The 22,388-nt window shown below is 40.8% G+C and overlaps 2 protein-coding genes across 5 annotated transcripts in view; one reads left to right on the top strand and one right to left on the bottom strand.

Annotated features, from left to right (window-relative positions):
• Positions 1-19,652, bottom strand: part of LOC126427309 (tRNA-dihydrouridine(47) synthase [NAD(P)(+)]-like) — a 237,196-nt gene extending 217,544 nt beyond the window's left edge. The window contains exons 1-2 of the mRNA XM_050089613.1: positions 19,405-19,652; positions 18,946-19,091 (exon numbers count right to left, since the gene is read on the bottom strand). Coding sequence (XP_049945570.1) covers positions 18,946-19,091; positions 19,405-19,487 — 229 coding nt within the window. The 5' untranslated portion in view covers positions 19,488-19,652. The remainder of the gene's footprint in view (positions 1-18,945; positions 19,092-19,404) is intronic.
• A 283-nt stretch (positions 19,653-19,935) lies between these two features.
• Positions 19,936-22,388, top strand: part of LOC126427311 (uncharacterized) — a 42,303-nt gene continuing 39,850 nt past the window's right edge. For all 4 annotated transcript variants that reach the window (XR_007576632.1, XM_050089617.1, XM_050089616.1 and 1 more), the window contains exon 1: positions 19,936-21,050. Coding sequence is in view for 3 of the 4 variants with exons in the window: in XM_050089617.1 (XP_049945574.1) it covers positions 20,038-21,050 (1,013 nt within the window). In the remaining variant the exon portion in view is untranslated. The remainder of the gene's footprint in view (positions 21,051-22,388) is intronic.

Genomic DNA, 22,388 nt, shown 5'->3' with positions numbered 1-22,388 from the left:
AGCAGATTCAGAAGGATGTAGGTTGCAGTAGGTACTGGGAGATGAAAAAGCTTGCACAGGATAGAGTAGCATGGAGAGCTGCATCAAACCAGTCTCAGGACTGAAGACCACAACAACAACAACAACAACAACAACTGTTTTTTTAGAACTTCTTTACAGTGACTGCAATAACATGGAGGATCTCTCCCATCATGAACTGTTCTACTGGGTAAATATCTATCCAGTACATAGTTAACTATTCTTTTAAACTTGAGCCATAATTTCTCTAAATGTTATTGTCCTGAGCTAAAAGATTCATGTTTCTCACAGAGATCTGACACTACTGCTTCATGGTCACTGATACTAGTTTTGATTCTCAAAGAAATCACATCTGTTTGCTGCCATTAGAACTAACATATTTCCACCATGAGTGGGGTTCCACACTAACTCTTCTAGGTAGATTTCAAAGAAGGTATTTAGTACTGTTTCACAGGATGTCTTGTCATGTCCACCATTAACAAAACTACAATCACCAAACTGATTTTTGAATGATTAAAGTCTCTTCCAATGACTGCATTACGAATAGGGAACTTACGTGCAAGCGAACTGAGGTTTTCTCTAAGGTCTTCAGTTACATTGGGCGGCCTCTGATGTGTAGTGCATACCTGGCCAATTTATGGGGACCCTTCAACTCTCAACATTATGGCACACGTCTAAGAAGTCCTTGTCTATGGCACACGTCTAAGAAGTCATTGTCTAGCTTGACACAGAACCCACAATGTCTCTGGTTCAAGCCTTCCATGCGACTGGAGAACCAGGGGGCCACAATCAGTTCTGGCAACAATGCTGTGAATTGTGAGCTTTGCTGAAACTCCATGAGAAAGGCTCCATACAGCTTCTTGATGGCTCAGGGTGTTTTTATCAACTGATCCCTTCTTTAAGTCAAGTTGTGCCATACATTTTTCTTCCTCTCTGATTCATAACACCCCATCCCCAATAGTTATCTGATACACCCACCTAATCTTATACATTCTTCTGTAGCACAACATTCCGAAAGTTTTTTTTCTTTTTTTCCCCGTATTGTCTGAACGGCTTATCATCAATGTTTCACCTCCATATAGACAAATACCTTCAGAAAATACTTCATTAAATTTATATTCAATGTCATCAGATTTATCTTTTTCAGAAACTCTTTTCCTGCTATTTACAATCTGCATTTCACTGCCATTGTCAAAAAACTTACAGGGAAGGTTTTTCTTAAAAACAGAAAATTGCACTTACCAAATAATGATCCTAGCTCCTATGAAAGTAGTTCCGTTGGCTATCTATACACAGTTGCCAATGTTTCTGGGGTCTTGGAAGCAAGCAGGGAAATTTTAAAGTGATACGCTTGTAAGCTCATTTGTCACAGCTCGTTGGACGTCTGCGATTTCTTGATGAAGCTTTCCTTTTAGTCGCCTTTTCACTCGCGAAAACAAGAAAAAAAATCACGAGGTCGAGAGGTCGGGCGAATATGGTAAAGGTGGCGTGTCAACAACAAAGTGTCTGGCCAGATACTTGGTAACAGATAAAGCAGTATGGGGTCTTGCATTGTCATGCAGTAAGAGCCAGTTCTGAGAATACCACAAATCAGGAAGGCGACATTGAACTGTTTGCTGCAAACTTTTCAAGACTTCGGTGTAAAGAGTTTGGTTCACTGTTTGACCTGGAGGAACATATCCATGGTGACCTAATTCTTTACTATCAAAGAATGTGATCAAGACTGTCTTTGTTCTCGAAGATTGCTGTTCGACTTTTTTGAGGCTGGTGATTCAGGACTCTGCCATTCAGCATTTTGACACTTTGTGTGAGGGTCGTACTGGTAACACTAACTTTCACCCCCAGCAATAATGTTTGACAGAAATGTGGGATCACATCTTGTTCTATCCAGTACTTCAGCAGAAATTCTTCACATTTCCTCTTTCTGTTCATCTGTTAGTGTAGTTTTTCATTAAGTTCCTGTTTCACTAAACCTTCACGTAAAATCTTATGACAAATATCACAATTCAAATTAAGTTCTACATTATTGTATGCACAGTTATATGACGAATCTTATTGGAGTAACTGTATTACATGACCCACATTTGCATTGGTATGTGCTGTAGTTCGTGAGTGGCTCTGGGATCGTCTTGCACTGAATCTCTGCCTTCACAAAACCTTTTGTGCGAATCACAAACAAGACTTATTGAAAGTGTCTCACCAACATATGCTTGCTTAATCATTGTTCACATTTCACTAGGTGCCCACTGTGCCCACTCTTTGCTCACAATCAGCATCCATTGTACCACCGTAACTAATGCGCAAAGATCCAAAACTGTGAGTTGTAAAGCACAGCCCTGCCACTTACTGAGCTTGTGCAGAAACCTGACCAAGGTCATTTCAAGAATGCACACATACCACGTAACATAAGAACAACATTTGTTCCTTTGTAATATTGCAAACTCAGATTTTTTTTTAAAAAAAAAAGAAAAAAAAACCTGTCCTGGAGCTTTTCTAACGAAGGGAGAGTATCCTCTCCAAGATCATTGTCAGTTTTATTTTGCCGACTGAACAACTTAACACATCTGCTATGTTTAGTCTCTCATTTATTAATCTAATTCCCTCAGCATCACCCGATTTAACTTGTCTACATTCCATTAACCTGGTTTTATTTTCTTACAAATCGCTTTTCCATTCAATTGCTTATTACACCCTTTACTGCTTCTGATAAGAGTCTATTAAATGCCAAAGCAAAACTATAATGAAGGCCCTGAAAACGACTGTATAGCAAATTCTTTACATTGTTGGCAACTTAAAGAATAGGAAATGCATCACACAAACATTTCCGTTCTATTTCTTGGGGATATTTTTCTCTGTTGTTGCAACTACAAAAATGTGTGGTAAAAAAAAAATCACGCATTTATGTAGTTGCAATGACAGAACAAAAATACCCTCGAGAATCATAAAGCAACTACGAACACTGTGGCCACACAAATAAAAAAATTCCTTTCAAATTTCCAAATAACAACAAAAACTATATTTATTCACTCAATGGGGCCAGCGGTCGCAAGTATGTTGAAGTTCGCAATGCAGCCATTCTCCTTTGACCAGCGATGTTGCCTTTAGCACTAAACAGAAGCTGTGGTGACAAACAAATCTGTAGCATCGCCTGAGGTCTAGGTTAGGTTGGAAACAGCGATGCAGTGAGGGGGTGAGTTGGGGGGGAAGAGGGTCTATCATGCCCCAGGTGCTACATGGTCTCCATAACAAACAAGATTTTCCAGAAAATATATTGTTATTAGAGTAAATTATTACTATTATTATTATTATTATTATTATTAGAATTACTAGAGTAAGTTCTATACATTACATTACTATACGTGTTTCTGTAGAGGGTGTCCTGGGCACCGATGGGGGTGGGGGTGGGGTTTGTGCAGGTGCCAGATATGTTCACATCACTGTTTGGAAAGTGAATTGGTAAATGAGCTATGATGTTCTTATGTCTGAAGTAAACCACTATTTTCTAACTGTTGTTTGATATTTTAAAGATTTCAATAATATTCCCACTAAAGTCCAGATAATTGGATGATTAAAATATGTATCACTGGACGACATTAGTCAATATACAGAATTGGACAAAACTATGGATGTACCAAAAATACAGCATATTATCATGTCTAATACTGTGTAGGAAACCTGTTGGCTTTAAAACAATTTCCTGTCTTCTTAGAATGGACAATTTCAGGTACCGTATTGTTTTCACATGGATGTTATACCACTCTTCCTCTAAACCCTCAAGTGGGCACATGGCATACTCTGAACACGCGTAAAGAACAGCTTTCTTTATGTTGAGCAGAATTACAGTATAATTTTAGTTTAAGTAAACAACAACAAAATAAACTTACATTATATGAGCTAAACCACTACTCAGTTAAATAATAATAAAATAAACTTTTGTTACATCACCTATTGCCCCATACAAGTGTTGCCCTCGCCCCAAATCATGATCCACTTTATGCATTAAACAGCACAGTTGCATTCATATCCGTGCCAATCTACTTACTTGACTACTAGTTACCTCGTACATAGCTGCTTCCGTGTCGGATTGTGCTGCTAGCTGAGAACCTGTGTCATTTTCTTGCTCAAACTGTAAATTTTTTCCTCACCTAGCTTGCTGTTTATTTTATATAGCTGTTGCTCACTCGGACGTGTGACAACACAACTTATCACCGTTTCTGCTGAAGCAGTAACAAAGAAACGTTCGTCAGGATAGAGGTCAGGAGCAGTGGGCGTTGTGATAATTAAAAGTAATCAAGCTGGAATGGACCCTGTTAATTCGTGTAACAATGGTACATGGGTGCCTACGTAGGGCTGAGCAGCCCCGAGAGGAGTTGCCGTCTGTTCATCAGGAGGTTTGAGGAGAGAGGCAGAGGCTAGAGGAGCGACTACTCGGGGCCGAGGTCTGAAGCTAAGCGAGCGCGGAGCTGTTTCCGAGCCGTCCTCGCCGCTCCCGGCTGTGTTCCCACGTGATCACATGACTAGTCTTTGACCGGAGGGTCGATTCCGCCAACGCGCCTTGCTAGTAGCGTACCCTCGTCAGTGCAACCAACTCGTGGGACTAGAGTCTGACCGAGGAGCATGTGGCAGGAATGTGCCAACCACGGTCTTCCGGCCAGCACCTTCCACCACAATATGCCCAAGCCGGCTACGGCTGTACATTATGAATGGAAAAGTTATTTAATAAAATTTTATCGGCAATGATCCCTCTTGGGGGGTGGGGTCTCTTCCCTGCACAGAAATTTAAGTATGAGCTCGCAATTGTAAAACAACAATGGAAAGGTACAAACCAATGTTTTTGTACTTGGCAAACTTTATACATACGCACCCACTTGAGGGTTAATAGTGGCAAACTCAGGTAATGACGACAGATGTGGATTGTGATTACGCACCCATCTCTCCAAAGTATCCCACAAAGGCTCGATAACAATGAGATCTGACGACTGTGATGGCCAGATGAGATGCGACAATTCATCCTCGTACATACAAAACCAGTCCTGGACGAGCTAGCTGTGTGAACAGGAGTCCTGTCATCTCGGAATACAGCATCACCGTCAGTGAAAATACTACCGTGGGATGGATCCGATCAGCCAAAACGGTCACATAATCCTTCGCAATAATGTGACTTTGCACAGCGTCATTTCCTTAACTAAAAGACAAGTCTTGTGAACACTACTGAAAGTATGTTGGATTAAACATGAAACTTTGGATGTGGCAGAAGCCACAAGGGCCACAGGTGTTGGGCTACAAGAGCCGATTTCAGAGGCATATAGAGATAAGTATGTCACATTCCTGAAGTACAGAAGCACAGGAGAGTGATTCAGGAGGCCTACAGAGATAAGAGATAAATTACTTGACAGAATCAATGAAGCAAAGTGTCAGTAAAGGTAAACTAGTTGACAGAATTAATGAGGCAAGGTCATTAGGAAATAATTGTAGACAGAGAACACAAGCTGCAAGAGAGAAAGAATGAGGGGCTGGTACTGGACACTACATCACGAGACACCAATGAAAGGCTTAGGATGAATTTGGTAGCCGTATAGGGAAAGGCTTCCTATCCCCTCTGGTCTCTGCAAGATAGCCAATGAACAAAAAAATCAACATAGCCAATAGGCAGTGTGAAGCATTACAAGCTACATCACTTCAGGGGCTGGTGAGGTCTAAGGCGAAAGACGAACAAAATGCTAGAACTGGAGATCCAGTGGAGAGAAAGATTATGTGGAGATTCGGTGACAGTACAGGATAGGCACGACAAGTGGTTGCGGACAGAGGCAGCAAGTGTGTCAGGCTGATGTTGCTCAGTCGGAATTAAATGGCTGCAAGACTCTGTCGATCTTAGATTCAGACGAGGGATTCAGTTAGCAGACGGAACAGTGATTAGACAGTCACTGTCTCTGTGTGAGGACTTGACTTTTAACATTGAGGCACCTTAGCTAGGAAAGTAAATTCGATTTAAAGATTCATAATAAATTTTGAGGTTAATTATATCTCTCGAGTACTTATTTTCCTCACCATCAGACAATCAGTCTCCCTCTCAGTTCAGTCAACCGACCGAATTTCCTGCAGCATGTACCCCTATCACTCAATCCCTGGCAAACCCCACACTCGGGACGGGGAGGCTAAGGAATACCACGATACGGCTACCCAAATCATCCCCAAACTCCGGCCATGTTTCGCTCTCGGCCAGAAGTTAGAAACAAGAAACAGTGTGAAACGGGACTCGACCAACTAAGTGACGTTCTTCTATCACTCTGTAGTCCAGCTTTTATGGTTTCAGCACCATGTTTTTGTGTTAAGGTCATCTGCAACACTGATGAGTGGTTCTGGAAATCCAGTTTGCCTTGCAGTTCCCTGCCTATGAAGCCCCTTCAAGTTGTTTCAATGTTGACAGGGTTCGCGAGTGCGACATTCGATTGTGGAGTGAATTTTGCAGCTGTCGTCCCCCTATTTTTCATCAAAATCCCCTTCAATGACTGTCTGTCACAATCACTCAATACATGCTTTCATCTATGTTGTGACTTAGGGGATTATGCTTTTCCACTTTCCTTGTATGCAAATCTCCAATACGGTGCCTCTTTAAACACCAATCAACTCCGCTACCTCGGCAAGGAAACGCCCACCGACACTTTCCCCATGTTTAACTTCAGTTAGCTCTGATATAATGGACTCAAAACTACACAGAACCACTGTTCTGAGCATGACTGACACTTGCAATGTATTGAGCACATCGCACAGGTGCTGTTCGTGACCAAATACAACAGTGCCACCTGCAGGCTCGGCAAGCATCTACATTTTTGTTGAAGCATACATTTCTCACAGTGTTTCCTTATTTTTGTCCAACCCTTTACTTGCTCTTAATTTCATTAGTCAAAGCTGATGTATCATATTCTTCATTATATCAAACGCCCTCTGTTTTTAATATTTAGTTTATTGTTGACACATAAACAAAGCTTCTGATATTACTTTGTTAATTGCCCACCGTATATATGTACACTCGTTTACTAGTTTCTACGTGACTAAGCTGCAATCATCAGATCCACGGAGTACACATTTTGAAATCATACTGCGCTGTGCTGTATTCTGTGGACCTGAAGATGGCAGCTCAGTCCTGTTGAAATTAATAATCCAGTGTAAATATACTTGGTCAAGGCAATAAGGAACTTCATACCAGAAGCTTTCTTTACATTGAGTTAATGGATCACTCTCCAGCTGACAATGTCAGGCATTTATAATGTTGTTGGCAGTCGGAAAAAATATACGTATTTTCAAGTGCTCAGTGAATTTTTACTTTCGAAAAAAATGTATCAAATAATTTGCATTAAATTTTTCTTGAAAAATGGAATAAAGTGCTGACCATATTCCAAATATTGGCTGTGGCTTTTGGTGAATCTACTATGAGTAAACCAAGAATTTTCGAATGGTATAAATGTTTCAAAGAGCGCCAACAAGATGTTGGAAATGACAACTGCCCGGGATGCTGTAGCGCATCAATTACTGATGACAATGTTAAGAAGTAAAGAAAATGATTCTGGAAAATCACTGAATCGCCACCAGAGACACTGCCAATGACATCAGCGAATCCTTTGGCTCACGCCAAGCAATTTTTTCAATGTTTCGGGCATGAAATGTGTAACAGCAAAGTCTCTCCCGAAATTGTTCTATTTCAAGCAAAAATGATGCCATGTAGACACAGCTCAGGAAGTGCCGAATGAACCTGACAAAGATACAGAGTTTCTAAAGAATGTTACAACAGGTGATGAAACATGGGTATACAGGCACGGCATCGAAACCGAGGCCCCGTCGTCCCAGTGGAAACTGCCTGAAGAGCCACGGACTGATAAAAATTCGACAAGTTTGATCAACTGTGAAAGTTCTTCCCTTTTCTTCTATTACATGGGATAGTGCATCACAAGTTCCTGCCTTATCACCGAATAGTCAGTAATAAATACTACCTGCAAGTTAAGCACCCTCTGCATGAACCAGTCAAAAGAAAGCCAGTATTGTAGCAAAATGACTCGTGGGAATTGCATCACGATTCAGCTCCCGCTCATACCTCAATGCTTGTTCATGATTTTTTGGCAAAAAACAGAACCGTTATGTTGCCACGGCCACCACCATATTTGCCAGGAATGGCCCCCTGCACCTTCTTTCTATTTCCGAGGCTGAAGGGAACCACAAAAGAATGCCGGTTTGCCGTCACTGATGGGATGAAAACAGAATCGCTGAAGGAGCTGAACGCAATAATGAAAAGTGAGTCTCAGAACTGATTCCAAGATAGGAGAAACCAGAGCTCTGATTTATTTTATTAAGATGACCATTTCTCCATATGTAGGCGGACGCCAAAAAAATATTTTCAACCTCTGAGGAGAATGTTAGTAATTCAAATTTCATAAGATGGTCCAGCTGCAACAAAAAACACCTTTGTTATAACAACTGCTACCCCAATTCGTGTATCATATCTGTGGCATTCCCCCCCCCCCCTATTTCGCGATAGTATAAAACAAGCTGCTCTTCTTCGCACTTTTTCAATATCCTCCGTCAATCCTATCTGGTGCAGATCCCACACTGCACAGCAGTACTCCAGAATGGGATGTACAAGCACAGTGCAGGCAGTCTCTTTTGTAGACCTGCTGCATTTTCTACGTGTTCTGCCACTAAATCATGTCTTTGGTTTGCTTTACCCACAATATTATCCATGCGATCGTTCAAACTTAACTTATTCATAACTATAATAAGTAAGCATTTACCAGCATTTACAGCCTTGAGATTGATGAGATTTATCATGTAATTCAAATCTTGTGGATTCTTTTTGGTACTAATGTTATGACTTCACACTTTTTTACTTACAGCCAACTGCCACTTTTTTCACAGATATCTTGTCTAAAGCATTTTACAACTTGTTTTGATTGTCTGATGACTTTATAAGATGGTAAATGACAGTATCATCTGCAAACACTATCTAAGAGTGCTACCCAGATTGTCTCCTAAATCGTTTATGTAGATCAGGAACAGAAGAGGGACTATAACACTTCCTTGGGGAACATCAGACATTGCTTCTCATTTACTTGATGACTTTCTGTCAATTACTATGATTTCTGACAGAAAATCACAAATCCAGTCGTAAAACTGGCACATAATTAGATTAGAAGTTGCTTGTGAGTGTTGTCAGAAGCCTTCTGGAAGTCTAAAAATATGAAATCATTTTGATATCCCCTGCAAAAAGTACTCATTACTTTGCAAGAATAAAACAGCTGTGTTTCGCAAGAATGATATTTTCCGAATCTGTGTTGACTGTTCGTCAATAAATCATTTTCTTAAAGATAACTCATAATGTTTGAACACAGTACATGTTCCAAACTCCTACTGCAAATCGACGGTAGTTATACGGGTCTCTAGTTCAGCAGATCTATTTCCTTTCTTGGGTACTGGAGTGACTTGAGCAACTTTCCAGTCTTTGGGTACAGATCCTTCAATGTACGACTGCTAAATATGGAGCTATTGCATCTGCATACTCAAGGAGGAGCCTGACGTATATAATCAGGACTGGAGGCCTTGCCTTTGTTAAGTGATTTTAATTGCTTTGCTGCACTGAGGATATCTACCGGGTGATCAAAAAGTCGGTATAAATTTGAAAACTGAATAAATCACGGAATAATGTAGATAGAGAGGTACAAATTGACACACATGCTTGGAATGACATGGGGTTTTACAAAAAATGTCCGACAGATGGCGCTTCATCTGGTCAGAATAGCAATAATTAGCATAACAAAGTAAGACAAAGCAAAGATGATGTTCTTTACAGGAACTGCTCGATATGTCCACCATCACTCCTCAACAGTAGCTGTACTCAAGGAATAAGGTTGTGAACAGCACTGTAAAGCATGTCTGGAGTTATGGTGAGGCATTGGCGTCCAATGTTGTCTTTCAGCATCCCTAGAGATGTTGGTCGATCACAATGCACTTGCGACTTCAGGTAATCCCAAAGCCAATAATCGCACGGACTGATGTCTGGGGACCTGGGAGGCCACGCGTGATGAAAGTGGCGGCTGAGCACACGATCATCACAAAACGATGCGTGCAAGAGATCTTTCATGCGTCTAGCAATATGGGGTGGAGCGCCATCCTGCATAAACATCGTACGTTCCAGCAGGTGTTTATCAGCCAGGCTGGGGATGATGCGATTCTGTAACATATCGGTGTACCTCTCACCCATCACGGTAGCAGTTACAAAACTAGAATCATGCATTTTCTCGAAGAAAAAAGGCCCGATAACAGTCACGACAGTTCTTGGATTTTCAGTAGCCCAAATTCTGCAGTTGTGGGCACTGACAGACCCTCGGAGCGTGAAATGAGCTTCGTCAGTCCACAACATGTTACTCAACCAATCGCCATCTTCCGCCATCTTTTGAAACACCCACACCGCAAATGCCCTCCGCTTCACTAAACCGCCAGGTAACAGTTCACGATGATGGATTTTGTACGGATGGCATCGGATGGTACACCTCAGTGCCAACCAAACAGTAGTGTACAGAATGCTGTTGCAATGTGCGACTGCACGAGCGCTGACTTCCCCGTGCATAGACGAACCCGCTACAGTCTCCATTTCGTCCTGAACTGTCTCAGCAGCATTACGGCTTGTGCTCGGTCGGCCACTACGAGGTCTATCGTCTAAACAACCCGTTGCTTCGAACTTCGTAATCATTCTCGCCACAGCTGCATTTGTCAACTGACCTTTACCCGTTCGAATCCCCTTCCTATGGCGATAGGATCGTAATGCTGAACTAGCACATTCCCCTTCTGATAATACAGCTTCACTAAAAGCGCCTTTTCAGGTAACGTCAACATGCTGCGACTGCTGGTGCATCTGATTCTCTCTCTCATTACAGCTCCTTTCATACACGACTGTCATGCGCAGTCACTGACGTTTTGCTGTCCAGCACCATCTGTCGGACATTTTGTGAACTTTTTTTTTTTTTTTCCAAATAAAACCCCATGTCATTCCAAGCATGTGTGTCAATTTTTACCTCTCTATCTACATTATTCTGTGGTTTATTAAGTTTTCAAATTTATACTGACTTCTTGATCACTCGGTACTTCTAAGTTACTTATGTTGGCAGTTGTTCCCAGTTCGAATTATGGAAGTAACGCTGCTTTTTGTGTGTGTGTGTGTGTGTGTGTGTGTGTGTGTGTGTGTGTGTGTGTGTGTGTGTGTGTGTACGCTCGCGCGCGCGCGCGCGCGCCTTGGCTTGTCAAACAATAACTCCAAAAGCTAACAAGTTTTCCTTTTATAATGTGTGCCTATTGATAACTCAACATTTCTGCTTTTCAGTAGTGGTCTCCTTTAATTCTGAAGTATTTACATTCTCCAAGAACGTCCCTACAACATTTATTAGTTCCTTATCAGACACGACTTTTTCAGGATTTAATGACCCGAACACTTGGTGGTATCTGCTCCCAACACTTTGCACTGGACAGTTATGTGTGGTGCAGCTTCCTCCTCATCCCATAGTCTATTCTTGGGGGCTCCTTCCTCTATACCCAGCTCTGTCCCTTGTTCAAGTCCAGGATTACAGAACTTCTCTCGGAACGTGACTTCGCCATTGTTAGCTTGCCACATTTTTGCTTTTGGATCACAGTCCAATATTCTACAGGCTGCCTCCTGATCCAATTGCACACATTGGTTTTATTGTTTGTCGCGCCTGTCCTTGCCGGACTAGTTGCTTATTCCGTGCCACTAACTTTGGAATGACCAGAGACCCACAGCAGGTTTACACTGTTGCTATCCCAAAGTCTCACAAGGGCTTTATGGCATTCTGCAACAATCTTTGATCTTGTTGAGGGGGTTGATAGAGATTTGGGAGCTGCTTGGCTGTCAGAATAAATATAGATGCTACAATTCTTGTAGTATGTATGCAAATTCTCCTCCACGCATCCTCTGATAGGAGATATTTCTGCCTGGAGCACTGCGGTCAGCTTCCCAAGAAAGACTGCTGTCTCTCTCTCTCTCTCTCTCTCTCTCTCTCTCTCTCTCTCTCTCTCTCTCTAGTCTAGGCCCCAGCACCTCCATGCCTTTAAGACCCATCAGTATACTAGACTATGTCTCCTGAATGGTGTCATGGTTTGTTATTCCAATCATTACACTAAAAGATTTATTGAAGCAGCTGTAAGACTATAATATGGTTAGCAAGTATTTCCCCGACCATTCCAATATTTACAACACTCTCTACATAAGTGTGAGAGAGTTATTTCCAGTTTTATACCTATATCAGGGATGGTGGTTATCACTGAAACAACAAGTTTTTGTTTACATCAGTTTTTTCCACACCACTTTAAGCTGACTGTTCAAACGGCTCAAAATATGCAGTTTCTGAAATAACTGATTTTCAGTTTTTTTTTTTTTTTTTACTCCCATTATTTCCTGCAATAAATGTAGAAATCAAGCAGAAATTGTAAAATTTCGATTATCTCAATTTCAAGATGTTCAGAATCAAACTATTGGATTAAACAGGTAAATAAAAGAAAACTGAGTCCGTCCATCATTCGCTGCCTTTCTCGAAAAGTGATAAATGGTTGAATATTACAAAAAGATCACCAGTATTCTCCTACTGATTCTAATTTTTTTGAAACTCTCCTAACAAAATCATGTAATTAGGCATTATAGCACAATTTTGGTCATTACAAATAGTCAGTGCTAGGAGAAACAGAGGTTGAAGAACTCTTGTCTTTTTTTCAAGGACTACAAGCAGATAAATAAGAAATATTATGTAAACACAGGCAGCAGACCAGCTCCTTTATATTTATATTGCGAATGAATTGTTAATTTTTAATTTATTACTGTTATCATAATTTCCTTCCTCTTTTATTATTTCATAGAAATAGCAGATAAATCTTTAATCTTTTAAAGCAAATGAAGCACTGTACTTCACTGCTATGTCACATCGTAAAAATATTTCCAGACTATAATAGCAACAGTGCCATTCTGTAATACAACAGATGTGCGACGACGACAGCGAGAAACTACCGTATAGACCAGGTGGGGGCAAATCTTGTGCACTGCATGCACACATGTACCTTAAGCTATGACACACAGGAACACAGAGATCATCATCTCGGCAACGCCGTATCAATTCTTACACCACGTGTTTGTGGCTCGTTTCTGTCAGCACCGATTGCTTTTCCCATTTTCTGTAATAACGCAACATTTGAAACCAATGCAAATTTTACGAACAAAAATTACTCCTTTTTTAAAAAAGATTTATTTAAGAACAAAAAATTTTAGAAGTGCTGCTACGGGTAATAGGTATTTTGGGTCTTTTACTCAGTTATTAGTAAAAAACAAAAAACACTTGCTATAACCGAGACCAAACAAATACCAAAAAAATACCCATTGTTAGGAGCCAAAACACCGGTATCCATTTACCGAGCAAGGTGGCGCATTGGCTAGCACACTGGACTCGCATTCAGGAGGACGACGGTTCAATCCCGCGTCCGGCCATACTGATTTAGGTTTTCCGTGATTCCGTGATTTCCCTAAATCACTCCAGGCAAATGCGGGGATGGTTCCTTTGAAAGGGCACACCCAACTTCCTTCCCCGTCCTTCCCCAATTCGATGAGACCGATGACATCGCTGTCTGGTCTCCTTCCTCAAACAACCCAAACCGATATCCGTTTTAAACGGACATTTTGTTTCCATCCCTAACCTATATGCCCCTGCCTCCACTGTAACCCAAAGGTATACTTGTGGCTTGTCCAGTATGGTCTTCATCCCACTAGTGGGAGTACTGCTAATTCCTGTAGTGGCTGAGCAGGCCAGTCTCTGCCCTTTGCCCTGTTCCTTATTAGCCACCTTCCATTCTACTACATTCCACCACACAGTAGCCTTATACATTATCATAGGTCTTATTACAGTGGTGTATACTGAGGTGACAACTCATGGGATAGTTATGTGCACATATACAGATGGTGGTAATATTGCGTAAGCAACAAAAGGGCAATGCGTTGGCGAAGCTGCCAGTTGTTCTCAGGTGATACAAGTGAAAACAATTCCGACGTGATTATGGCCAAACCGTGTGTACGAACAGGCTTTGAACGTAGAATGGTAGTTGGAGCTAAATGCATAGGACATCGCATTTCAGAAATGATTGAGGAATTCAATATTCAGAGATCCACAGTGTCAAGTGTGTACTGAGACTACCAAATTGTAGGCATTACTTCTCACCGTGGCCATGGCAGTGGCCGAAAGTCTGCAGCGGCCAGTTTAAGGTGTGGCCCAGACGCACTTCCTGTCACCACTCCACCCTCTCCCTCCTTATGATGGAATCTGTTTATCCTGACTGTCTATGTAGGGTTATGTGGAACTGAGTGGTAGTGTCTAAATGTCTTTTACTTGTGTAATTTGCATCATGAATTACAAATTTTCTCAACAAACACAACCTGTTGTTGTTGTTGTTGTTGTTGTGGTGGTCTTCAGTCCAAAGACTGGTTTGATTCAGCTCTCCATGCTACTCTATCCTGTGCTAGTTTTTTCCATCTCCCAGTACCTACTGCAACCTACATCCTTCTGAATCTGTTTAGTGTATTCATCTCTTGGTCTCCCTCTACAATTTTTACCCTCCACACTGCCCTCCAATACTAAATTGGTGATCCCTTGATGCCTCAGAATATGCCCTACCAACCGAACCCTTCTTCTAGTCAAGTTGTGCCACAAATTTTTCTTCTCTCCAATTCTATTCAATACCTCCTCATTAGTTGTGTGATCTACTCATATAATCTTCAGCATTCTCCTGTAGCACCACATTTCGAGTCTAAACTATTTATCATCCACGTTTCACTTTCATACATAGCTACACTCCATACAAATACTTTTAGAAACGACTTCCTGACACTTAAATCTATACTTGATGTTAATAAATTTCTCTTCTTCAGAAACGCTTTCCTTGCCATTGCCAGTCTACATTTTATATCCTCTCTCATTCGACCATCATCAGTTATTTTGCTCCCCAAATAGCAAAACTGCTTTACTCCTTTAAGTGTCTCATTTCACAATCTAATTCCCTCAGCATCACCCGAGTTAACTCGACTACATTCCATTATCCTCGTTTTGCTTTTGTTGATGTTCATCTTATATCCTCATTTCAAGACACTGTCCATTCCGTTCAGCTGCTCTTGCAGGTCCTTTGCTGTCTGACAGAATTACAATGTCATCAGCAAACTTCAAAAGTTTTTATATCTTCTCCATGGACTTTAATTCCCACTCTGAATTTTTCTTTTGTTTCCTTTACTGCTTGCTCAATATACAGATTGAATAATATTGGGGATAGGCTACAACCCTGTCTCACTCCCTTCCCAAACACTGCTTCCCTTTCGTGCCCCTCTACTCTTATAACTGCCTTCTGGTTTCTGTACAAATTGTAAATAGCCTTTCGTTCCCTGTATTTTACCCCTGCCACCTCCAGAATTTGAATGAGAGTATTCCAGTCAACATTATCAAGAGCTTCCTTTAAGTCTACAAATGCTATAAACATAGGTTTGCCTTTCCATAATCTATTTTCTAAGAGGAGTCGTAGGGTCAGTATTGCCTCACGTGTTCCAATATTTCTACGGAATCCAAACTGATCTTCTACCAGTTTTTCCATTCGTCTGTAAAGTATTTGTGTTAGTACTTTGCAGCTGTGGCTTATTAAACTGATAGTTCGGTAATTTTCACATCTGTCAACACCTGCTTTCTTTGGAAATGGAATTATTATATTCTTCTTGAAGTCTGAGGGTATTTCACCTTGCTCATTAGATGGTAAAGTTTTGTTAGGCCTGGCTCTCCCAAGGCTGTCAGTAGATCTAATGGAATGTTGTCTACTCCTGAGGCCTTGTTTTGACTTGGGTCTTTCAGTGCTCTGTCAAACTCTTCATGCAGTATCGTATCTCCTATTTCATCTTCATCTACATGCTCTTCCATTTCTATAATATTGTCCTCAAGTACATTGCCCTTGTATAGACCCTCTATGTACTCCTTCCACCTTTCTGCTTTCCCTTCTTTGCTTAGAACTAGGTTTCCATCTGAGCTCTTCATATTCATGCAAGTGGTTCTCTTTTCTCCAAAGGTCTCTTTAATTTTTCTGTAGGCAGTATATCTTGCCCCTAGTGATATGCACCTCTACATCCTTACATTTGTCCTCTAGCCATCTCTGCTTAGGCATTTTGCACTTCCTGTCAATCTCATTTTTGAAACGTTTGTATTCCTTTTTGCCTGCTTCATTTACTGCATTTTTATATTTTCTCCTTTCATCAATTAAATTCAGCATCTCTTCTGTTACCCAAGGATTTCCACTATCCCTCGTCTTTTTACCTACTTGATCCTCTGCGTCCTTCACTATTTCATCTATCAAAGCTACCCATTCTTCTTCTACTGTATATCTTTCCCCCATCCTTGTCAATTGTTCCCTAATGCTCTCCTTGAAGCTCTCTACAACCTCTGGTTCTTTCAGTTTATCCAAGTACCATCTCCTCAAATTCCCACCTTTTTGCAGTTTCTTCAGTTTTAATCTACAGTTCATAACCAATAGATTGTGGTCCACATCTGCTCCTGGAAATATCTTACAATTTAAAACCTGGTTCCTGAATCTCTGTCTTACCATTATATAATCTCCAGGCTTCTTCTGTGTATACAACCTTCTTTTACGATTCTTGAACCAAGTGTTAGCTATGATTAAGTTATGCTCAGCGCAAAATTCTACCAGGCGGCTTCCTCTTTCATTTCTTAGCCCCAATCCATATTCACCTACTATGTTTCCTTCTCTTCCTTTTCCTACTATCGAGTTCGTCACCCATGACTATTAAATTTTTGTCTCCCTTCACTATCTGAGTAATTTCTTTTATCTCATCATACATTTCACCAATCTCTTCATCATCTGCGGAGCTAGTTGGCATATAAACTGGTACTACTGTGGTAGGTGTGGGCTTCGTATGTATCTTGGCCACAATAATGCGTTCACTATACTGTTTGTAATAGCTTACCCACAGTCCTATTTTCCTATTCATTATTAAACCTACTCCTGCATTACCCCTATTTCATTTTGTATTTATAACCCTGTATTCACCTGACCTAAGGTCTTGTTCCTCCTGCAACCGAACTTCACTAATTCCCACTATATTTAACTTTAACATATCCATTTCCCTTTTTAAATTTTCTAACCTACCTGCCCGATTAAGGGATCTGACATGAGTCCCCACTCATAGGTCTGAACGGGGGACTATTTTACCTCCGGAATATTTTACCCAAGAGGACGCCATCATCATTTAACCATACAGTAAAGCTGCATGGCCTCAGGAAAAATTACGCATGTAGTTTCTCCTTGCTTTCAGGCAATCACAGTACCAGCACAGCAAGGCCGTTTTGGTTAGTGTTACAAGGCCAGATCAGTCAATCATCCAGACTGTTGCCCCTACAGCAACTGAAAAGGCTGCCTCCCCTTCAGGAACCACACGTTTGTCTGGCCTCTCAACAGATACTCCTCCATTGTGGTTGCACCTACGGTACGGCTATCTGTATTGCTGAGGCACGCAAGCCTCCCCACCAATGGCAAGGTCCATGGTTCATGGACCAAACATTTGCAAATCTAAATGCATTCCTAAAACGTAAATCAACTACCAAGCTGCTCAGTAAATTGAGGAGGTGGTAGCAGCATCAAGAACAAGGAATTCATGTTGCAGATATGTGTCTACACCTTGAGAAAGTTTTTCACTGCGTGAACATTACTATCCTACATGATAAGCTATAAAACAGTGGCACAAGAGGCGCTGCTTCTAACTTAATCAACTACTGAGTAACTGGAAACAGCTTGTCATCCTTAAACAGAAAATGGTGTTCAAAAACTAAAATTACAATTGTAAAATATGATGTGCCACATTGTTCAGTATTGAGTCCTCTTCTGTTTTTTATTTATGTGAATGGCACTCAGTACTGTCCTGTAAGCTCCACAGTAATTATGTATGGAGATGATATTATTATTATTATTATTATTATTATTATTATTATTGTGGTTGTAAGAACACATGTACTGTATATTAAAAAAAACTGTACAACAACATATATTCTCACCGTCTTCAGTACAATACTATTATTACAGGAAAAAATTACACACACAAACACAGACACACTATGAAAATTATCCACATTATACAAGATTAAAATTAACCAATGCACTGCTTGGTATAGTTATCACTATTATGCTTCAGCTTAAGAAATTTCTTCTAAAAAACTCTTCCTACTCATTACAAGAAAATCATTGTTACAAGCAAAGTAAGAACTATTCTGAAAAAAAAAGTAAATAGTAACAAATAATCTATTTAAAAACTGACATATTTTACCATGTGACGATAAGATGTTCATTCACTGAAATATGTTAAATGACTTAGTATTGGCCATGGCGCGTAACTATATTTGTTTATATACCTGTGCAAAGCTCTTTAGTGGATTAAGCACTTCTGAAGATGTCACGTACTTGCCCAAAACCAGTAATGTGAATATATATATATATATATATAAGTAATGGTAATATGATAAATTATTACACACACCATTTACCCCATGTTTAACCTCATCTGACGTAGTGCTGTGTTGCATATCATGAAATGTTTTTGTACATCTGCAATGAATTGTTAGACGATCAATAAAATATTATTATTATTATTGTGTTTGAGGGAGCTAACGAGGGGCAGAGGAGTCGTGTCAGCATCAACTATCACATTATATGTGTGCGACATATTAATTCACATTTTGTACATTGCCATGTGCTTGTCCTTTAAAAAAAAAAAAAAAAAAGAAAAGAAAAAAATGTAATCCAGAGTAACTATTAATAAATAAACTATGACCAGCAAAAACAGACATGGCCTACCTTTGCGATTCTTTTTCTGTTCTTTGCTCCAACGTGCCTTCTTCTGTGGAGGCTGATTATCTTCATTTTCAGCTGGCTTCTCTCCATTCTCATTTTCGGTTTTCTCCACTTGAACTGCAACCATCTCGCGATCAGATGTCACGTACCTGGCACATCAAATAAAAGTCATTGGACTAGTTAAACTCTAAAAATGGTTCAAATGGCTCTGAACACTATGGGACTTAACATCTGTGGTCATCAGTCCCCTAGAACTTAGAACTACTTAAACCTAACTAACCTAAGGACATCACACACATCCATGCCCGAGGCAGGATTCGAACCTGCGACCTTAGCGGTCACGCGGTTCCAGACTGAAGCGCCTAGAACCGCACGGCCTCACCAGCCGGCTAGTTAAACTCTGAATGAGTTACAAAATATCCCTTCCTCGGTATTATTTCTATATGGTATAATATGACTCACTCTTTTTTTATAAGAAGAACTCCGCCTTTGCTTTTTCCATTAACTTCAGCTGGTAAGTCCACGGCGACAGCAGTGCTAGCCATCTCTGAGAAGAGGAACCTTAACTTGTACCACAACAGAATGTCACGAACTAAAACTGCGAAGACGCTACCCAAAACCACGCCACGAGGAAGTATTTTACAAAGCCAACTTCCTTTCAATATTGTTTACATCCATACACACTTCACCCTGTCGTGGTCTCTGCCATTACGCAGATAATCATTGGTTATCAATTCTCTTATGGATAGCCAACATTCCCGCGAAAAGAAGCAAACCAGAAAACACTGTTTCAGTAATAAAATTAAGTAATTGCCGTCGTCCAGTTCTTATATTCGTCAACCTTATCGACAAATAAAATAATGCGAGCTTCATTGGCGAAAGAAGTCACTAAACCCGTATAACCTATGCAGTATGTAGCATAATTAGATTGGCAGCGGCAAAGGGTGCAATAGCTGTGTTGCTCGATTGTCATTTGGTTCTCACTCAGTTTTGTTGTGTATGTTAGAACAGGGATGTAGTAAAATATCGATTTTTTATGGACAGAAACAGTTACTAATAATAAGTTCGTAAATTTCTTTGCTCGTTCTCCCAGACATGAGTACTGAGAAAGTCGGTTATTATTTTAATGAAGATTGCCGTCTGTTCTTGTCGAAATTTAAAGACAAGGGCTCCTTACAATTTGACGCTTTCGCTGCTGTATGGCAAGAAATGAAGTTTTCTTTCGTCCTGACACAGTGGAAATATTTGGGTGAGGTGCAAGAGATTGTGGAGGAATACTTAAAAGTTTGCAAGAGGATTTGGCTGAAGTCGGAAACAGTGGAGGAACGTGTTTGTGGTCTGTACTTACTGCGAGCAATTTATCTTAAACAACCTGCAGCACGGTACATGAAGATCAGCTTGTCGCACGATGATTGGCAGTGTCTGAAACATTTTTTGTACTTAATAAAGGATTTTCAGCAAAATGAAACTAGGTATGTACTACAAGAATTGTTCGAATTGAACGCATTTGTCTTCAGTGTACCCGACTGTACGCTGGCAGAAGGCAAAGAAGACGTTGGCTTCTTAGAGTCTCTGGGGACTCAGTTTACTAAAGTACATACGCAATACAGAGCGATGTTCTCGGCGTTGGAGCAAGAAAATAAGGAATACAATGAACAGAGAAGAGCGTGCCTGCGAGTTTATCCGGAACTCAGTTCGTTCTCAAATGCCGAAACTGATAGTTTGGTTGAACAGCTTATGGAAAGATTGACGGTGTTCGAAGATGAAGTCAGCAAAGTAGGGGTTGATTTTAATGAAGCGAATGTGACTGTCATTGAAGACGTGGAAAGGAGGACATCGATGAAAAGAAAGAGGATTTCATATCGGGTGAAAGCGGTTGGTGATTGCTGCGAAACTGAAGAAAGCAGTGAGAGTGGAGACGACAGCAATATTTTAGATATGCCACAACTTCATTCCGAAGACAGCGATGAAGGAGTGGAAGACGAAGAGACGTGTGACGTTCCTATAGCCCGTCGCGTGGATAGAGGTGACGTTCATATGAGCGACTTCGAGTTGTCTGTTACTTCAGAGGACGACGAAGGATCGTCGAAATGCACCACAGCTACAGGGTATGTGAAAACGTGTTAACAGCCGTATGTAATAAGAGTGCAGTACTATTTCAAACCCCTCCGATTTCCATAGCGCACGCGAAATTTTTTTGCAAGATGCTTCGTACCATCGTATTTATTTTAAATAACTGTTGCGTTACAATTTGTTGTCAATTGAAGAAACATAAACATTCTTTATGTGAAAGCAACAGAGAACACACTCGTGATTAGAAGCTGTAAATGAGTGAATATTTAGTTACCACAGTGACAGAAATTATTAGAGGCCAATTTCATTTCTATTTGGTACCGTTCCCACACGTGTTGGCAGTAGGAAATACGGAAGCGTCCGATCCCGCCCGTCTGTTTTGACCCATGACGTCACAAATATGGCGGAAACAAAAACAAACACACACACTTTCTACAAGAAGCCTAATGACACTAACGGGACAAGCGCGGGAAATGGGGTGTTTTGGGTGGGGGGCAAACTAAATATAAACTAATTTAAACGCCTTGCGTAGCTACAACGTGTAAGTGAAGACAGCCATGCATGAATACCCACCCACCTCCCCAGGGGTCGTGGGACTAGTGTAGCAGGGGATACAACCCGTCGGCTTTGGACAATGACGTCACAAGCCGCCAAACGAGAAGCGATTCTTCTTAGTGTTGTAGCTCCCTTCAGTAGCTGATAAGTGTTTTTTGGCTTAAAAAAAAAAAAATCTCACGAGATAGAATAAACAGATCCACTTTATTAAGCAATCAGTAAAAAAAGAAACTGAAACATAACAGCAAAAGCGAAAATGGTAAACTGCTCTCTGACGACTTGCGACGTCATTGTCCAAAGCCGACGGGTTGTATCCCCTGCTACACTAGACCCGGGGTCGTAACCCCTGCAACCCATAGAAGATAAAGATGCTTCAGTAGCTGATTAGTGTTTTTTGTCTTAAAAAAAAAAATCTCACGGGATAGAACGAACAGATCAGAAAAGTAAATAAAATAAGATAAAACAGAACTGGAGACAGCCACACTCAAACCAAACTCCGGGCCGTCATGACGTCACACACAACAGCCTTACGTCACGGGTCAAAGCCGACGCGTGGGATCGGACGCTTCTGTCGACCCTGGCAGTATTGTAGAAGCAGTGGTGCAAGTGATTTGTAAGCAGTCTCCTTTGCAGACTGAGTGCACTTCCCCACTGTTCTACCAATAAACTCAAGTCTACCAAATGCTTTACCCATAACTGAGTCTATGTGGTCATTCCATTTCATATCCCTACAAAGTGTTAAACTCAGGTGTTTGGCAGTGACTCACTGATATTATAGCCATAGGATACAACTTTTTTTGTTTTGTGGGGTGCACAAT

Source organism: Schistocerca serialis, chromosome 11 (assembly GCF_023864345.2).
Source record: "Schistocerca serialis cubense isolate TAMUIC-IGC-003099 chromosome 11, iqSchSeri2.2, whole genome shotgun sequence".
Lineage (NCBI taxonomy): Eukaryota > Metazoa > Arthropoda > Insecta > Orthoptera > Acrididae > Schistocerca > Schistocerca serialis.
This window is presented reverse-complemented; position numbering and strand designations above follow the sequence as displayed.